Source organism: Xiphias gladius, chromosome 12 (genome assembly GCF_016859285.1).
Source record: "Xiphias gladius isolate SHS-SW01 ecotype Sanya breed wild chromosome 12, ASM1685928v1, whole genome shotgun sequence".
Classification (NCBI taxonomy): Eukaryota; Metazoa; Chordata; class Actinopteri; order Istiophoriformes; family Xiphiidae; genus Xiphias; species Xiphias gladius.
Window position 1 is genome coordinate 9,594,104 of NC_053411.1, and position 19,487 is coordinate 9,613,590.

A 19,487-nucleotide genomic window follows, 5' to 3' on the forward strand; every position below is an offset into this window, starting at 1 on the left:
ATTTGTTGTAGTTAAGGAGAGTGAAATGGTGTTCTTATATGCTTTTTGTATTGAATGATTATCCATCAATTTTTAACAGTCGCACACAATGGTCACACACACACACACACACACACACACATGCACACACACGCACACAGACATACACACTTTCACATGCAAATGCAAATTCTCAGTACTAGACTTCCCATGAGATGTTGAGTTGTGTGTTTGGCTTTTGTTGCGCAGAATAGGCTGCCTTCCAAAGAGTCTGCTGCATGAATATAGATAGTAAAATGTTGCATTAAGTGGATGGATGGAGTCAGAGAACAAGTATAAATGTCAGATAAACAGACTGATAAGGAATGAAAGAGTGATTGAATGGACTCTGTAGTAATAAAAAATGTAGTTTGATCAACTCCCAGACCACATACGGAAAGAGAGGATGCAGACTTATTTAAAGCAAGTGTTGTTAGCTCTGCACATTTTCCACAATATTGTCTCATGAGCAGCCTAATTTTGAGACGGTAGGATAGTTGCAACAAAATTGTTTGAATCAGCGTCAGTGTCAAACACTTCACAGCACACAAATTAGTTTGTATTTGCTGCTGCATCATATTGTTTGTTCCACTTATGTGCTTCTACGGTGAGGATGCGTGTAGATCAGAGAAATAAATGTGATGGGGGCAAACTGGAAATATCAGTCACAGTAAGTCACAGCAACAATGGCTGCTGTGAGAGAGCCACAGGTGTTTAGAGGATGGAGGATTTGGTGCAGATATACATAGGCGGCGCTAATAAGAGGCTAGGGGAGGCTAAGCATCCTCAAAATGATCATGAACATATTATGAATTATAAATTACTTGGCTTGCTGATTGTTATTTGGTTGCAATAGCTAGCAGGTTATTTTCGTGAGAGAGAACGAGCAAGTGAGAGAGACAGTTGAGAGACCAAGTGGGAGAGACAGAAGCCTCTAGATGCTGATTATTATGACCAATGCAAGTAGGGCTCCGAGGGTTTCCTGAATTTTTTTTTCCCCTCTCTGTGTATTTTGGTGCCATGCGTAGCATTCACGGTTCACATGAGGATCAGAGGAACAAACAGGTGTGTGTGTGTGTGTGTGTGTGTGTGTGTGTGGGGTGGGTATTCAGATGAAGCCGTGCAAAGCGAGTTGTTGGTGTTCCTGTGCTGAGAATAGATGTCTCAGAACCGCCTTCTGTTTCTCAAGCAGTGTCACTCCACTGGCACTTTAGTGATTTTATCAACAAGAGCAAACTAAATTCTTTCAGCAAACGCACAGAAAAATAACGGAATATTTGCTGAAAATATAAATAAAGTACATTTAATCAAACACTTCCCAGCCAATACACGAGGAGACCTCGCATTACCCGAGCTCTTTAATCCAGTGCATCATGAAACTTCTTTCCAACTTTGTTTGCAGTTTTTCAGCGGTTCATGTTTTGTTCTTGAAATGCCTTACAATGGTAAAACTGCTGCATCACATTTTGCGATATGATGTGACAATTAACAACATGAGAGTAGAATTACGACAGGAAAAAGCATTAGATCGATACGATCATATAAACAGCTTCATCAAATTATTTTTTCTTTTCATTATTAATGTCTGTAATTAATTGTTAAAAAACAGAACACGTTACGTGTTGTGTGTTCACATTGTGCTGCTCTGCAACATCCAGACAACAATATAAGTTCTCGGAGTAGCAGATTCTTCACTTGTTGAGCTGTGATCATCTCCAAGTCTGACGTCCTGGCGAAGCCTATACAGATATTCTACACTAAAAAATAAAGTCGACACCTAAAGTTTGGCCACGAGCAAAGGAAACTTTTTTTTCCAACTGAGAAAACCAGCTGCCTGATAATCTAGAGTTGATGCAGCCCCTGAGTTTTGATCCAGTGTCATGATCGCAGTCCCTGTTAACACTCCCAGAAAGGTGTCAGTCTCTGATAGATTGTGCTTCCACCTCCATAAGCATGCACGACCTGCCATACCAATGGAGCATGGTATACGGGCAACAAAGCAGGAGAGACATGGCCAGACCCACAGCTGGGGCCCGGTGCTGTATGCCAATTCACATGGGCCAGGGCACAGCCCATGCTACAGTACATTAGGCAGGGGCAGGTTAATGATATCTGAACTTCAAACTATCCTATTGTGTCCAATTTTAATGATTGCGATGCTTTTTCATCTCTTAGCAAAATATCTTTTTGTAGAGTACATGGGAGTTGTTTTCTCCCAATACCAAAAAAAGTTGTGAATAACATTTGTTGATATTTATGAAAATAAATTTTCTGCATTTAGAATACTCCCCTGGAGAACCCTGTGCTAATCTGTATACAGTCTGAGTCCTTTCAAGGACAGATGATCTATGTCCAGGAGTGCTTCCATGACAACTCCTCTGATAATTAAATTCACTGAATTGATGATCGCAGACTGCTGTTATTAGGCAGATATAAAAGCTGTCTGACCATCAGTCCCCTTTTGATGATCAGATTCAATGCAGAATATGCAAGGACAACTGAATTAAATTGCTCTATCGTCCTCTTGTAATAACATAAACAAAAAAGAAAATGTAACGATAGCCATGGCACATACAATACTTGATTAGTCAGTAGCGTTCAGGAAGATCATGCAAATTATACAAAATGTGACTTCTGTCATATCAGTAAATGAAAATAATGCAAACTCATTTACAAATGTCACAATGACGTCTCTAGAGGATGTTGATCTTCTGAAGGTTGTTGAAATGTGTTGTCTCCCAACTGGAAAGACAGCAAGCAGAGGAATTGCCACTGACCAGGGACTCGCCCCTTTGAAAAAATAGTACTGTTCCATCCAGTACATCTCATCATCTGAACAGTTTGTCCCTGAAAGCATGTCTCTGCTCAACAAGCCATCCATCCATCCATCGATTCTTTAAACATGCTTATCCTGTTCAGTCGCAGGTCAGCAAGCCAACGAAGGCAGATAAATCACCCAAATATATTCTCAAAATATTGGTAATTTGCTTAATTGCAGTTATCCGACAGTTGTTAATAAAAACACAATTTATAAATGTATTAACACTTTCCAAATCTTCAAATATTATATGTTTTCAAAATAAGCCCATTGACTGCTTTATATTTTCATCTTCAAAAGTTTGCTGTCTGGGATATTCATACATGGCAAAGTGTTGTCTGCATTCTTGTCTTTCACTACTCAAAAACAAGACCTCCTTGAGACTCAAACAAATAATATGCAAAATAGCCTGTGTGCCACATAATTATATGTTTCTGTACATTTACCTGGTCTATCAGCTTCTTATCTTTGGATTATTATGATTTTCCCCCACATTTACTAGGAATACACGGAGCCGATCCCACTGAATCAGTATCTGTTCTAATATTGACCTTATTAAGTGGATTGGCTGTTGGAAAGGTGAGACCGACCCGCATCAATTACAGTTACTGTGTCATTGCAATTTTAAAAAATTCTGTGTCCCCACTATCAGTAACATTCACTCAGTCACGGCGGGCTAATGAAACAGTATGAGTAGCTTTTATAGTACGGCCTCATGTTATGTTACATAAAAATCCTCCAAATGAGCACCATGCAATGAGACACAAATTTTGAATTTGGGAAAAAACTGCTGGTATCGGATCGGCACTCGAGGCTGAAATTGAGGCATTGTAAGTCAGACCGGTGAAGTCCTAACAGTCTTAGTAACAAAATTTAAACCAAACAAGAGTTTTTTGTTTGCAGCTACTTAAGCGTCCAGGACTATAACTACATACACTCTTTTTCTTTAAACTTGAGTGGAGAAATTACTCCTGGCCTCACCTTTACCAGATTAAGCTGCTACTGTGAGCACGAGGCACTGGCTGCATTGACTCCACAGGACTGCAAAGACGAGGGCAGCCACATGAGAAAATTTACCTCAGTCTCTCACACCTGCTGCTGCTGTCTGCAGCACTGGTATGCTGTCCTAAGATAAGAATCTGCGCCGGCTGTTAACACTGTTTTCTAGGATTAATCCCACATTATTGTCCTCCATACACTATTTACAATGATATGTTTTTGGTTTTTTTTGGTCAGATTTTAAGTGATTTCTATCTACTAATCAGTGTCTGTCAGTCTGTCGATGCTTTTCAGCAGTCGGTTCATCTCATGTTTCAGCGAGCCAAACCTCTGATGCCTTAATGTGCGACTGTAGGAGCGATTCTTTTGTTGACTCATAATTGGTGCATAGGATGCAGCACAGCAGTTGTCATAGTTACTTTCACTGTGTGGTAGTCCTGTGATTTTGCCAGATGTTGCCATGGTGCCAGCCCTGCTGGCCTGGAGTGAGCCCGCGGACATGGCGCGCCGACCCTCATGCCGAAACAGCCAATTTTTTGGACGCTCAGGCCCATCTTGGCTCTATTTGGAAGTGCCTGACACATGCTGAATTGATTAAGACTGTCTAAGCGGTAAATGCAGGCTGGCAGAGTCTGGTGGAGATAATCTGAGTGTGAGTCAGTGTGCTCTTAAAGGCACAAACTGTTGTCCTTTGGCTTTCATCGCTCATACGCTAACCTTCCATCGCGTGTCATTTCTTTTGATTTGATATACTTTGACGTGCTATTATACAGATTCCAGTGAAAACCTGCAGTTGTCATGTGTCGTCATAGGACCTTGTCTTTCTTGATTACAAAGCTTTGAGGAATATCTTGCTTAGCAATTCAAACTAAATGCTACTATTGCACGAAAACAGTCTTTTGCATGCTGCATGAAGCCCTTTTTTGATGTAGAGGCTTAGGAATGTAGGCTACATGCTTATTTGCAGGTTTCACACTTATCACATGCCTGGTGCACCTCTTGCAGAGGGCAATTTTTTCGAGGGAAAGTGTGAGGCTTAGGATTATAGTTTAGAATGATTTTTTTTAACACATGTACACACACACATAAACACACGCACAAATGCGCGGCCCTTCTTGCAAACCCTTTAATGCTGCAACACAATGGGGCTCTGTTAGTAATGCAGCTTTCGATTTTTTAGCATGGAAACAGAGAGCGGTTTGTTGGTGCGGCACAGCCTCTTTGAATGTTTTGAACCATATTCCCTGATGTAAGAATAATTTGTGATATATTGTAAAATGTAATCATTGTTATCCTGTTAGCGCAAGTGTTTTGCTGACCTTAGTATACTTGTGTTTTATTTCTGGTATGGAGTTTGAATGAAAGCTTTGTCCATTAGAACAGGCAAGCTCATGTTTCAAGTGGTTCAGAATGTGGCATGTTCGTTCGCTGTGTGTGTGTACCCCATTATATATCATTATGATTTTGACTGGCGTTCCTCCTCCTAACTGGCCATCCATCATGGGCCTTGTCAGCTCTACCTTGATCCAGAAACCATACACAGATCACCTGTGTAGTGAGAGGGGTGGCAGGCAATCCCTCAATTAAGGCTAACACCATATCCATCTCTCCTGACATGTAAAGAAATGGGGGAAAAAAACATATTTTAAAGTAAAAAGACTTTTGTCTAATGTGAAATTTGTGGAGATGATTAATGGGGATTATTAGGTGCATTTGTCTGCGTATGTAAATTTTAAAATTTATTTTTCATTTATTTTCATTGTGTAGAGCCAAAAAATGATAACATTTGTGCTTCCTCACAGTTTTTCTTTCACTCGTTTGTTTAAGCAAACCTGGTATTTCACACTAGTTATCCTCACATAGCCGATCGGCTGTGCAGTGGATGATCTGAACTGGTATTTGAAAATGATTTCAGAAGTTTCAGAAGTTTTTCACCTGATGGATATCAAATCATTCGACTCAGAAGAAACAAAAATAAAATGTGTTCAATTGGAGTTACACTGTAGTGTGTGGGATCTTCTCCTCCACGCTGCTCTTTCTCTACTCCTGATGTGTGAGTGGCTATTGGTTTCTCTAGAGCTACTGAGATTGCCACATTAACTTTAACAGGCTTGGTGGCACACAAGCTATAAGTGATTTATTTTGGCCAATCAGCTGAGTAAATCTGATTGGAAGCCTCTGAAGCATTCTTAACTCTCTTTATCACCAATGTCAGAGTTCCTCTGCACAGCTGTGCCCTATCCATTTTTGCCTATTCTACTATTGGTAGACAGTCTTTTGAAACGCCTTACTTAAGATCTTTTGGCAAATGGTGAGACCTCGGGGGAGTGTGCCTTTTCTCTAAGTGAGTCTGAAATCCCCTCTTTTCAAGTGCTTGCGCTCCTCATTCCTCCATTTGGTGTCCCTGGTACGTCTAATGATGTTTGGTCTTGTCATTAGCCTGACAGCCTTTTGGCTCCAAGAATTAAAACTGAGTCCAACATTCTTCCATTTCAATTAAAAAAGATGTTGCTTATTTAGGATATCTTTGGATGGTGGGTTTTAAGACACCCCAATATATTACTATATTAATACTATGGATGTTTAGATGAACAACATGTTTTGGGGTTTTGAGACTATTTGAGAGTGTACAGAATAAATGAATAAAAATCAAATCAGCAAAAATCGCCTTTATCAAATGCAGATGAGCTAATATGCATGCAGCACATTAAGCAAAAAATAGCACTTTTGTTTTTGTGTCTTTGCCTGCATTTGCAGCACATCTGTGTAGTGAATTTACCCCACAGTACTTCACTGTAGCACATATGCAAGCAGAGTTAGCTAACATCTCCTCTGTCATTTAACTCAAACGCAGTGAGTATCTCTCCGGGCTTGTGTCCATGTGTGCATACATATCAGCCCGATGCAAACGCTTCTCCCAGTGCTGTGTGACCTCCATAAATGCCCTCTCAAGTCCCAGGAAGACAGGTTGGGAATGAGAAATTAATTGCCAAACAATACAGAGCTCCCATCCATTACGGTTCTCATCATGTCAGATGATATCGGAGCATTACCGGATGTCTGGCTGCATAATAACCCCCCCCAAAAAAAAAAAAACACCTTTTGCACTCTCTGATGGATTTGTGGGCCTGCCACAAAAGGCTCCATTAAATGACAGGGCCTTTATCATCATTTTCTTTTCCAGCCATTCTCCTCAGCACACAAGGACATGTGTAGCGTTTTGGTGGGATCTAATGACACAAACATTAGAGAAATGATAACACTGGGAGTGAATCATGCCTTTATGAAGCAGATACTGATGTTGTGAGATGGCTTAAAATAGATGTTGAGCCTCAATAGATTTTTTCTCCAATTATCTTTGCTTTTTTTCTAAGGTTAGTTTGATACTGGGGCTCATATTTTATTGTTAAGCTCAAATTTATCAGATATCCATATTGGCTCGAATATGAAATGACCTTCATTATCAGGTGGGACTTTTTGAAATAAGAAATAATTCATCAGACTAGTCCTGTTACAAGGGTTTCCCAACATAAAATATAAAATCCACATTTGCGGTACTTGTTTTTGTTGTTGTTGTTTTCAAGTGCTGCTAATTCTTCCTTCTGTTTATCAGTCATACTCTCACACTCTTCTAAGCTTTTGAGCTTCTCATCATGACATTTTTTGACAACGGTAATTACTGGCTGCTTGATATTGCTTGTCCATTTCTATAGCAAAGATTCCAAGAGATGCTTCCAACCCGTTTTCACTTGTCAGGGATTAATATCGTGCATGGCAGTAACACATTGCACAACCACGAGAAACTCATGTAAAAGTTCAATATGGGGGAACATACACTTATTTGCTTTCTTGTTGAGAGTTGGAAGAGAAGATCAACACCACTCTTATGACTGTACAGCAAATATAAGGCTTCAGCCAATAGCCGGTTAGCTTACCATCACATAAGGAATGTAAATAGGAGGAAACAACTAGCCTGGCTCTGATCAAAAATAACAAAATACATTTAGCTCCCTAAAAAAACAAGTTATATGTATTTTGTTTAATCTGTCCAAAAATCACGGCATAAAATGACAAGTTGTGCAGTTTATGGGGGCTATCTGCCACACAGGGAGCAATGACTTCCTGCACATGATACAACACGATGAAGACACTTGCTAGCTGAGCAACATTAAGGCTACAAACAACCCGTAATGCAACGTTGTGTTGAGTAATTTTTGAATACATACATTTCTAGTTGTTGAATACAATACAACCCTCCGACATAATGCAAAGACCAGTAGCAGTAGCAGGAACATTGCACCCACTCCAACAAAGCCTCCCACTGTGAATACTTAAGTGAAACCTTAAATTTTGTATTTGCAATGGCATTTATACATGGTCATTCGACACTTTAATTAAAAATGTGTAAAAATGCCAAACATTAGTTCACAGCTCTCAGTCTAGCAAGGAACAATGAACTGATTCCATAATCTAAAGGCAAAACCACCCCAAGGAAACTGGCAACCTAGAGTATAGTCACTAATGGTAGCACGGGTCTCTAAAACTGTTAAAAGTTAAGTATATGTTGATCATAATGATGAAGATAGTTTCCCTTTTTTTTAGGTACCTGTACCTCAAAAAGAAGTTCTGACATCAGACCTAGCTTTAAAAGACGTACTCTGAGTTACAAAGGGGAAGCAAGTATATGCTTGTACTTTGTTTCTGAGAGAACCGTTCAGAGCCATGATCATGGATTTGGGCTTCAAATACACTTCAGTCTTAAAACACATGTCCCAGCTCCCAGCAATCCCGTTCTGCTGCCTTTACACGGCCTAGTAGAGAAAGTAAATGGGTGACATCACCCATAGACTGTCCAATATTTTCTACAGTCTGTGAAAGTGCCTACTGAAGATGTAACCATGCATAAAGGTTCAAATACTAAAATTAGGAGGTAATTGGGTTCAGGACAAGGATGGAAGAGTCACTTTACTGTCTGATGTTCGTTTCATTTTTACCCCCGAAAGCCCTTTCCATCCCTTTTGATCTCGAGTCTGCAGAAGTTTTTCAGAGCCGACAAACCCGCTCTTGGTGCGGAAATGGCAAGTCATATAAACCGGATTCATTTCATAATAGCATAGCAGTTTTTTGTTTTTTTTTTCCTGGGGCAAAGTAGAGCGGGCTTATCTAATTGTGGAAGCCATGAGCCCTGGGATACGGAGAGAGAGGCTAATTAGTTTGAAACGAATGCTTTGAAATGAAGCACAAAGCTGTGTGTGGGGGAAACAGACTTCATGCGTTTGGTGAGGGGGACTTTATGTAACAGAAGCAGAGCGTAAATGATTAGTGGAGCTGGTGTTTCAATGTGAGGAAGCTGGAATGCCCGCAGAAGTTTTCTTCTGTCTTTTATGAATGAGAAGGTTGCCTGTTTAGGCTGGCTTAAGAATCATGAATAGCTTACTATTAGTATTATTCATTTTTTATGCCTCCGCACCAGCGACAGCTGTGGCCAGAGGCATTATGTTTTCGGGTTGTCCATCTGTCCATTCCATTCTCGTGAACATGATATCTCTTAATACCTTTTATTAAATTAATTCAAAGTCTTACTTCACTACATTTATTATATGAGTCTGGACAGGCATGGATGTAAATTGCAACTCTACTGGTTGGCGGAGACATACAACTGTGAGGTGGTAATTGTAGTTAATCAAGTTTGTATTGCCTTTGAGAATTCATTGAATCTTAAATGTACAAACGATGAATTACATTTTTGTTGTTTGAGGTCATTTTATTGAATTATATTCTTACACTTTGCCTTGTGTCATTTGCAATATCCATGCACACAATTCTAATTAAACCTACTGCAAAGAGGTAGTATTTGTTCAGTAGACATTGAAACAAAAAATCATATGAGCAAGAAAGAGTTCACCCATCTACAGTCAAATTTCCATGTTACTCGTTGTGGTCTAAAGTTGTGTCTTTTTTTTAATCTTCCTGTAAGGTCATTCACAAGTCCATCAGTGCATAACAAAGACTTATTCACCTCGTTGGTTCTCTTGACCTTAGTTTTTTCTCTGTCATCATCCCTTTGGATGGAACGGGAAAGCTAGCCTAGCAAAACAAAATGTCCTTGTGTTGTCTCCAAGGCAATAGTGCCTGCATACTGTGGCTGCTGTCTGCTGCTGGTTTTCCTTTTCTTTTTTCCCTTTTTTTTGTGCCCATTGAAAAGACATACAAGTTTGCTCAAGGACTCTCTGACTCTTGTGTGTATTTGCAAGCATATTTAACATGCTGTGTGTAGACAGAAGATTCTGAAAAATAATTTGACAGCGGACTCAACGGGATCATCTCGAAGTATGGAATTACATTCTAGACATGGTTCCCAGTGACTTTGAATTAACCTCATGCTGTTCCTCAAGCCATATTTCTCTGTAATGTCATACTACCTCCAGCATTAAGAAATGTTATATGAAAACTTTAAACATTATTGTTTAAACGGGATTGGTAAAGTAAACAGAGACAACGATAGCTGGTTATTGACTTGGTAAAATCGTGAACTTCAAAGGGAGACCATGTAAAATTCGATAGAAGAAACAGCACATTCTTTCTCTTACAAATAGAAGGTGACTTCATAAGCAATAAAACACACCGTTGCTCATTGTAATACACACAGTGGTTTTGTGCTAAGGCTTTACTTGGTCAGGTAGGACTCACTATGGCTAATGTTAGCAAACTTTAGGTAGGTACTGTTAGCAAACTTTAGGACATACATGAGTCCATTCAGGGACTGTATGACTCTTTTCTACATGAGCTATTGTTTACCATATTTAACCATGTCACAGATAAACATTTAAATGGTTTTATCAAAATTTAAAACAAGAAATAAACACACTGTAACCAGATACATACAGAATGTATATATCTCCTTTTAAACTAGCTGAATCAATTGTATCAGTGTTAATATTGGATTCTATGTAGATGTAACTGCCACCACAGGTGGCTTTGCAGCCATGTTGCCACTGGTTTGTTGACTATTCTGGAGTTCCATGCACCAAGTGGCTGATATTGTTGCAGTCAGAAATTCCTGATATCTCCCACTCGGAGCCTGATTTTTCCCCACTTATGATGTGATGTGTGCATGTGACATTAGTAAGGTTTTCTAATAGAGGTGTCTTTAGAGCACCTGATTTAGAATAATCTTGGAAACTAAAGAGCAATTCAGTGAGTTGTTATTCTATAGTTACCAATTTTAGCCACATTGGCTGCTAAAACAAGACTATAAAACTTTTGCTGACTCACTGCTGAGCAGTGGATTGCGTCAAGAAGCATTATATACTTATGTTGTATGTACAATATGTCTCCTAGTAGGGTACAATGTGTTTACTTCGTTGTTTGTGGTAAAATAGTTATCTGTGACATGCTTAAATGTATTGCAACAGAAGCATAAGAAGAGAAGTTTCATTAAGTTAACGAACTAATTCAGAAATATGAGCGACTGTACACAGCAAAATCTTTTTGATATGTTTACAAAAGTTAGCTAGCTTTAGCCACCATAAGCTACTGGTCATACCAGACAAAGTAAAGCTGTATTAGAGAGCAAAACCCATGAGTGAACTGAACAACAGTCTGCGTTATTTCTTATGAGTACTACTTTAAATTTGAATGAGGACGAGTGTGCTGTTGTGTCTTTCAGATGTTACATAATCTTGCTTTAAACCTATTCAGCGAATGAATAATACCATTATTTTTTTATTCAAATGCTTGAAAGCCTAATATATAAGCTGGTGTCTTCTTCATTTGTACATCTTCCTATAAAACTATAATTACTGAGTCACATGTCCCTGCACAGTTTACTTATTTACATCAGTTTGCCTTATTGGGCAGCTAAAGCGACAAGCTCCCTCAGCAAAAATCAGTCACAGTCAGAATCGCTCCTGTATCACCCATCCTGACCACTACAATAATTCCCTTATCCTAATAGGCCCATCTGCACACCTTTTTAACCACTAGCTTATCCGGGCCTGTGCACTGTGACCTTTACTGACCTCAATATGAGCAGTGAATTTCCATGATCAGATTTCCATGAGGTACTCTAATGGTTTCCTTTGCTATATGCAGTTTAAGCACCACAAGAGTTGGTGTGACACATAATATTTGGGATTATGATAACTTCTCCTAAAATACAGATGCAAAAATAAGTCCTTTCATAAATAAATAAATAAATACACTGGTGCCCCTGAAGATATTTCTCCTTTCTGATTTCGTGATCATTGCAGTCGAAGGATCCACTGGGCTGATTTGGCACAGATTGACGATGATGTCTAATATTGGTTATAGAATGTAAATGGGGATGTCTTGGTGGCTGTTGGAAATATTAAATACCTATTTGAGCATTCATGTGGTTTTATTTAAGTCCTGTTGATGGGTAGTGGTGTCAGGTTACTTTGGTTGATGAGGGTTTGTGTCTGAGTGTGTGGCTGCCAGTGTGAGGGCATGTGAATATGCTTTTGTGCTAGCCTATTCAACTGTGTGCATTGGTATGCACCTGTGTAACAGCATGTTTTTCAAGTTTTTGTGTTTTTTTTTTTTTTTTTTTTTTTTTACTTCACATTTACTTCCGTATACTGGGCTGATTTGAGGGATTTTTTTTTTTTCCCATCTGTGAAAGAAAATTATACAGCCCACATTACCAGGTAGTTAGGAGTAAAAAAGGCTCTGCATGCCTTTAGTTCAAATTGCAGTTCAATGGGATTCTTGTTTTAGTTCCACTTTACTGATGGAGTGCCTCCACAGGAGTGTCCAAGATACCCGCAGATCTTATAAACACAACAAAGTCTTTTGTAAGCAAGAGAAAACAAATACTCAATCAGCCTGGGACTCTTTCTGCAGCGGCAACCTATTTAATCAACCTTGACTGTCGTTGAATGCTGTTAAGTGTTGAATGCATTGACTGCTGATAGTGGTATGGTTTGTATCATTACAGCCTCCGGGGGTCTGTGCCATTCCCAAACAGTGGCACTAATTTATACTGTCTTATTTCACTGCTTTCAAATTTACCATACAGAGAAATGGTGCGATTGCAAATTGAATCTCACTGAACTGGATTTCAGCGGTGATGTCTGTTATCTAAGCTCTCTAGGTGTGTGACGTCCATTACACCTGCCAACCCTAAAATCAACCCTCATTAAATTTTGTTTTGTACCCCTTTCATACAAAGAATGGGACAATTTGTCACTTGTGTCATTTTGATTGTATCTCTGCATTAGGCGGAAGCAGGGCCTATCCCAAATTGCATTTTTGAAAAGGCCTAGATTGTATGTGTCTGTAAGAAAGTACTCTCTCATGGGAACTTATTTAAAGGGTTTACAGCGTGCTGCCCACTTCCAAACCACACATAGTAATAAGTCCATGACATATAGAAATTTCAGTATAGCATATTGAATAATCTTTCTGCAAAAATAACAATGCAAATGTATAATAAGTACTATAGAGCAATATTCCTAAATATAGGTATTCCTTAGGAAACATTTTTATAGAATAAGCCTGGCCACTTAAATAAAGAATAACCTCTCTGTGTGTCTTCTGACCTTCTGCGGCTTGACCAAGTCCACACATTCATAAAAAGCCTGTAACTAAATTAATATGGGGGCCCTGTTTTCCAATCAGGGACACAAGGGAAGGAGTATAGAGGGGACATAATGGATGAGTAGATTGGATGATGGATGACGGGGTGTGAAAGGGTTGTATGTGCATTTTAGTGGGAAGAAAAGGATTACTGAGCCAGTGTATGGATGCATTTCAGTGCACATATTTGTTGGTGCTATGACAGCCCCTTGACCCCAACAGCTAAGGTAAACAGCAGCATTAGCAAGCACCTCCTGGAGTGCAACCACAGGGAGGACTTCCATCCAGGAAACAGGTATTCTAGTTTGTCCCGGCTGACCCAGAAAAAGCATGTAGCTACAACACCCAGCTATTGACTCGCAGAGATATGCCCTCTTCAACAGCTACATTTGGACTGCACAGCTGGAAGTGTGTGAATGTGTGGTGTGTGTGTTAGCTTAGCCTGTGAGGGGCCCAAACTAGACATCATGCATGCCTATGCAAGTCATACCTGCCAGTTCCAATTGATCCTCTTTGAACTACAGTATCTGTCTCTTAAACTGACACATGGAAAAGAGGGAAGAATAGAATCCCTCTGCGTAAGCTCTGTCTTTCTTCACCAGCACTAAAATAAATTTCCCTCTCAGACATAAATGAAGTGTGACTGAAAAAGAAAGACATTTACTCTCAGTTTTCTTTTGCCAAGATTTTTCCTAGAATACGTTAAGTTGACTTTGTTTTTTCTTCTTTTTCCTACTAGAAACGTCCTCTTCTATCATGGTGTACATGGACACAACAACCACAACGACCAGGACCACCACTCGACCTAACACAGTTACCATGACAACCACAACGGCCAGGACTACTACTACCAAGATGCCTGCCACGACAGCTGCAGTTGCTCAGTGGCCACGGACCACATCGACGGTGGTGGCCCCAGTCCAGACGCTAGTGGATGGTTTGGTCCCAGAAGACGATGACAGAGCGCCGCCTTCCTCCAAGCTTCCCAACATCAGGGTGGAGTACTGCAATCCCCTGGTGATGATGGACATCCCCTGGCCTCAGACCAAGCAGGGTGTAGTGGCCAAGATGCCCTGTCCACCTGGAACCATAGGTAATGTAGATTTCTTGTAATATTAAATATTAAAAGGGAAACTCCAGTTTTCTGCAACATGGGTCCTATTTTTGTGGTTTTGGGCATCAATCCTATAACTAATAAGTGGAATAGATCTGGGCACATAGTGACAAAATGAGGGGCATCTGTGCATCCGTTTATCCATTTTTTGCCCCTTATCCAGGTCTGGGTCATGGTTGCAACAGAATAAGTAAGGTAGCCAAGCCTTCCTTTTCCTAAGCCAGGTCTGGGGGAGTTTGAGCCAGTTTCAGGCAAAATGGAGTATATAATGGGGCTACTCTCTGCAATACCCAATGAGGAAAACTCTTTCTGGCCCCTTATATCAAGGATTTTTACTCCTTTGGTAACTCTCCAAAGCTCATGAGCACATCTGAGGGTTTGACCGTAGATCCGCTGTTAAACTGAAAGCTTTTTCCTCAGGTTCAATTTCCTAGTTACCACTGCATTCCATTGCCGGCACAGCAACAATCTGCATGTCTCTGCATTTTCTGATGAACAAGGCCCCAAGAAACTAAGCAACACATTTTCCCCACGAAATTCCTGGTTAACCTACCTATTTACAGTTGTTGGGCATATAGAAAACAAATTTTCCTGTGCAATGAGAGACAATTCGAGCGTGCTCCCTTTTAGTTGTATCAGGCCAAAAACCAATTTAATCTGACTACATTCTTGGCTTCGTAGGGTTGTCACCATTTTCCCAGACCTCAGCAATTACTTCGGTCAAATCTACAAAAATATGTTACCAGTATCAGAATGTTCCAAATTAAACCTGTCACTAGAAATTTCACTGCACACCTAAAATTACACACTTTTAACATTTGTCCACTACCATTTTAAGTGTAAGTTTCATTTGTTGGTAGATCTACCACCTTACAATATGTGGAGGGTCGATAGCGTATAACATTGTATGATATCACGGGCCATTATGTGTGTTCCCAATAGTCACATGCTGCTTACCTGATTAATCATCCAAAGCCTCAAACATTCCTCTCTTTAAAAATGAAAAACTCTGCTTGTGAAATATATATGTTGTTTCTTTATTCCTTCAGTCTGTGAGGATGTCAATACTCTCGTTAGGAGACACTATCTACTGTGAGCCTCTTCGCCTTGATGTTGGTCGCTGGTGTGTTCTGTTTATGTTTACACTCCCCCAGCAGCACTCGTTCTCTCGCTTCCTGTCCTCCCTCCTCACTCTTTATTCCTGACTCACTGATGCAAGGTTAAAGATAGCTTAGCATTGCATCTGTATCAAAACTAGTAACTAGTACACCATGTACCCATATTTACTTCCGCTCTCTCAAGACACAATTGTTGTAATTAATTAGTGGCCAAACATATTTGTGTTAGGCCCTTTGAAAGAGCCGATGTGCTTTATTTAACTGGCATCAGACCATTAATTACTATACCTTATATATACTTTTCTTTGCATCATCACTAAGGCAATGACCTCAAGTTTTTTTTTTTTAATTAAAGTTGATTTTGGCTGCTTTAGATAAAAAACAGCTTTACCTCAGAAAGTGAGACTGAGTGCTGATCTCGAGGAGCAGTTCGTATTGTAATGAGAAGGAAAGAATTCAAGCTTAAAAGTAACCTAGAAACCATTATATTGTGAGTTTCTGCTGTCAGACAGTATTGTTGCATTAACATAGCAACTCAGTGGTGGTAATACATTATTACAAACTCACAAGAAGGGGTAATACAAATTAGAAAAAAACAAAAAGCAAAATGTGCTTTAGTTAAGGAATTGTCTGAAACTTACTAAACATGAGTTCTTTTTTTTTTTTTTTTTAGATAAAGTTACCCTACATTGGGGAGTGACATGCCTTCAAATTTGGCCAAAAGTCTAAAAAAATCTGTTCATTTCATCAATCAGCACACAGACTCAGACACACACACACACACACATACAGGCTTCTTTAATGGGCAACACCAGCACCCATCGAGACCTCACTAACAGCCGTCATATGGCAAGATAAGAGGAACATATACCCCACCTCCACTCAGAACACTCTTCAAAGCAACTGCTCTTCAGACGACACTGCCAAGCAGAACAAGACTGTGTGAGCTTCCTCTGCCACTCTTTGAAAGTTCCTCGAGCTCCCCCTTCTATCTACCGTACTTCGCTCGCTGTCGTTCTGTCTCCCCCCTACACCCCTCTGACTCCCTCTCTTTCTCCCTCGCTCTTTCATGCTCCTTCTCCCGCCTCTCAATATAGTTGGAAATGTAGAGTCCGTTATCTTATAAACCCATCAAACATAAGACTGTCCAAGGTGGACTGGGAAAGGAAATTGTATGTCAATCAAAATTTATATCTGTTAATGCTAGTCGTCTCACCGTCCAACGCACCCTCCCTGTAAGTACAAGCAAGGGCAATTTAATGTCAGCATGTAGTGCTGCTGATGTCAGCTCTGAAAATATAGACAAGTTATTTGAGGCATATGGGAGAAAAGGTCAAAGATACTCTTTGTTTTTGAATATAGTGCATCCATTGGATTAATTGCAAAATACAGATACCCACAAAAAGTGTGGATATCTGTGTAAAACTGTGTCTCTCTTGATGTAATTTATTTAATTTATTAATTACAATTTATATGCTTTAGGGCAGATATAGCAGGGTCGGAGAGGTTCGACAGATGATGGTCACACTCTTTAATTTTAATCAATATATGGCGGTTTATTTGTACTGAAGCCCAAATGGAACATTGTAAGCAACTCACTTACCAAACCACCTCTCTGTCAGCAGAGACGCTCTTCTTGAACCAGCTTAATTGACCTTTTGTGATGCTATGACAGACTTAATTGGCAACTATTTTGGTGCATTTTCTTTCTCATTCAGGAGCTGAACTGTCACATGCATGCAGACACTGTCTGACTTTTAATTATTAAATACAGACACTGTCTAGGCGAGCTTGGTTGGCCTCAAGTGAAGTAACTTCATTCCAGTCACTGAAAGATAAAACCATCCAATTACATCTTGCTACATCCATTAATTTAATCACTTTAGATTTGTGTTTTCTGGGACATCGCAGTTTTATTTGGACAAGTTTTGAAAATAAGAAAAGTGCTTGACATACAGAAGAATTATGCATTTTTTGATAAGTCTGAGAGCATTGTTTAATCCATAATCTATAATGGGAAAAAAGCAGTAAGAAACATCTAATAAATTTCAGGCCGTTGTTCTCAATAAGCAACTGTCTTTCTTCTCTCTCCAGGCGTGGCCTCATACGTGTGCGTGGGTCCAGAGGGATACTGGGACCCCCAGGGACCCGACTTTAGCAACTGTACCTCCCCCTGGGTCAACCTCATCAGCCAGAAGGTACCAAGCTGAATGATATAACAAGCAGAAAATCTGTCGCTTAAAGTAACATCACGGTTGGTTTGGTTTGGAAAGTGCGTTTTGTACTCTTGTGCTAATCAGAAATCATCACACATTTGTCTTTAGAATACAACCATAAAAAAAGCATAAAGAAAGCCTGGAGGATTTGGCATTGAGTTTAAATGTTATTTTGATGTTGAAATTTGTTCAAGACAGCTTTTTAAACAGAACTGTTCCTTTTTAACCTGTTCTAAGTAACATTTGTGAGAGCCCATAGTGCAAGGGTACATACTGTATATCGCTTGTACTCAGAGGCCTTCAGTTTTTGTGGGTTTTCTCTTTTTTTCTTTGTCTCTTCTTAATTGGTCAATTAATGTCATTGATTAGCCAGATGCTTTACTCAGTGGAATTGTTATGCTTGTGTGTGTGTTTGTGCGTGTTCACGTGTGTGTGCGCTTGCGTGTACGCGTGCGTTTTTGGCATGTGTGGTTGGATGGGGGTGTAGTGAAAACCAATACCACAGAACCATAGTCTCATGGACTGCTGTGGCTAAGAGCTAATCCAGACCACTTTCTGTACTATGACATGTAAAGCGGTTATTTGCATTCCATACTTCTGAAGCACAAATGATTTGTACCTCCTCTTCTGCAGGCAAGTTATTATGCAAAGCCCCATATAAAGCTTCCTATGTTTAAATCTGTAATAGAATCAAATCAAAAGTGGAGAAGGTTACTGCAAAGGAGGATCAGGGTTCCAGGTTCTAAACTGCAGGTAATGTTGAAAATGTTCTCTCTTAAACTCATAGGACCCTGAGGCCTGCATGTTATAACACTTATGATCTACTCAACGGCATACAGCTTGGCCCATTAAACAAACGGCAGTTTGCAGATATGGATGGAGAAAGGCTGTTGTGGAACAAAATAGAAGGGAGAGATATTATCAGGTGCATTTCTGTGCAGTATAGCACCATTTGAGTGGTGCAATAAACCTACACTACAGGCTGTTGTTTGGAGAAATTAACTACAGCAAAGTTCTTCCTGAACTTGCTAAAGAGGCTGTTTTGCTTTTGCCATGTTGTTGCATGGATTCAACAGTAACAGTGTGACTCTAATGCGAATCTAACAGAAAGAAGTGACAGTCATAATGCATGTATTTTTAACCAAAGTGTTATTAATCTTTCTATCTTTTTCTTTTTTTTAAATAACACTTGAGCAGCCGTAGAGACAGGAAGACTTTAATGAAGATCAACCTGTCAGAGATCTGGAATGCCCATCTGGCACTTTGTTATTTTATATCTAGAGCCACTGTCCTGTATGTGGCACTGCTCATTACCAGACGGTTCAGTAGACAAAATGAGAAAGGAAGATGTAGAGAATAAAAAGAAAAAAGAAATTACATCAGATAAACAGAAAGAGAAAAAAAGAAGAAAAGTAGAGCTATTTACCCTGCCTCCCCAGCTCCCCTCATTAAGAGACAAGAGCAGGGAAGGAAAAGAGGAAAACATCTTCCAAAGACATGTTCCCCTACATACACCTCTGCGAAGACCAATTTAGGCTGTATAATTGGCTTCATTAATAAATAATAATAACAGGTGATGCCAGAGTAACTCAGGATGAGGCTGA

The 19,487-nt window shown here is 39.7% G+C and overlaps 1 protein-coding gene across 6 annotated transcripts in view; it reads left to right on the forward strand.

Annotated features, from left to right (window-relative positions):
- Window positions 1–19,487, forward strand: part of LOC120797388 (adhesion G protein-coupled receptor L3-like) — a 212,250-nt gene that overhangs the window by 127,904 nt on the left and 64,859 nt on the right. For all 6 annotated transcript variants that reach the window (XM_040141016.1, XM_040141010.1, XM_040141014.1 and 3 more), the window contains 2 exons: window positions 14,175–14,528; window positions 17,762–17,865. In XM_040141016.1, coding sequence (XP_039996950.1) covers window positions 14,175–14,528; window positions 17,762–17,865 — 458 coding nt within the window. The remainder of the gene's footprint in view (window positions 1–14,174; window positions 14,529–17,761; window positions 17,866–19,487) is intronic.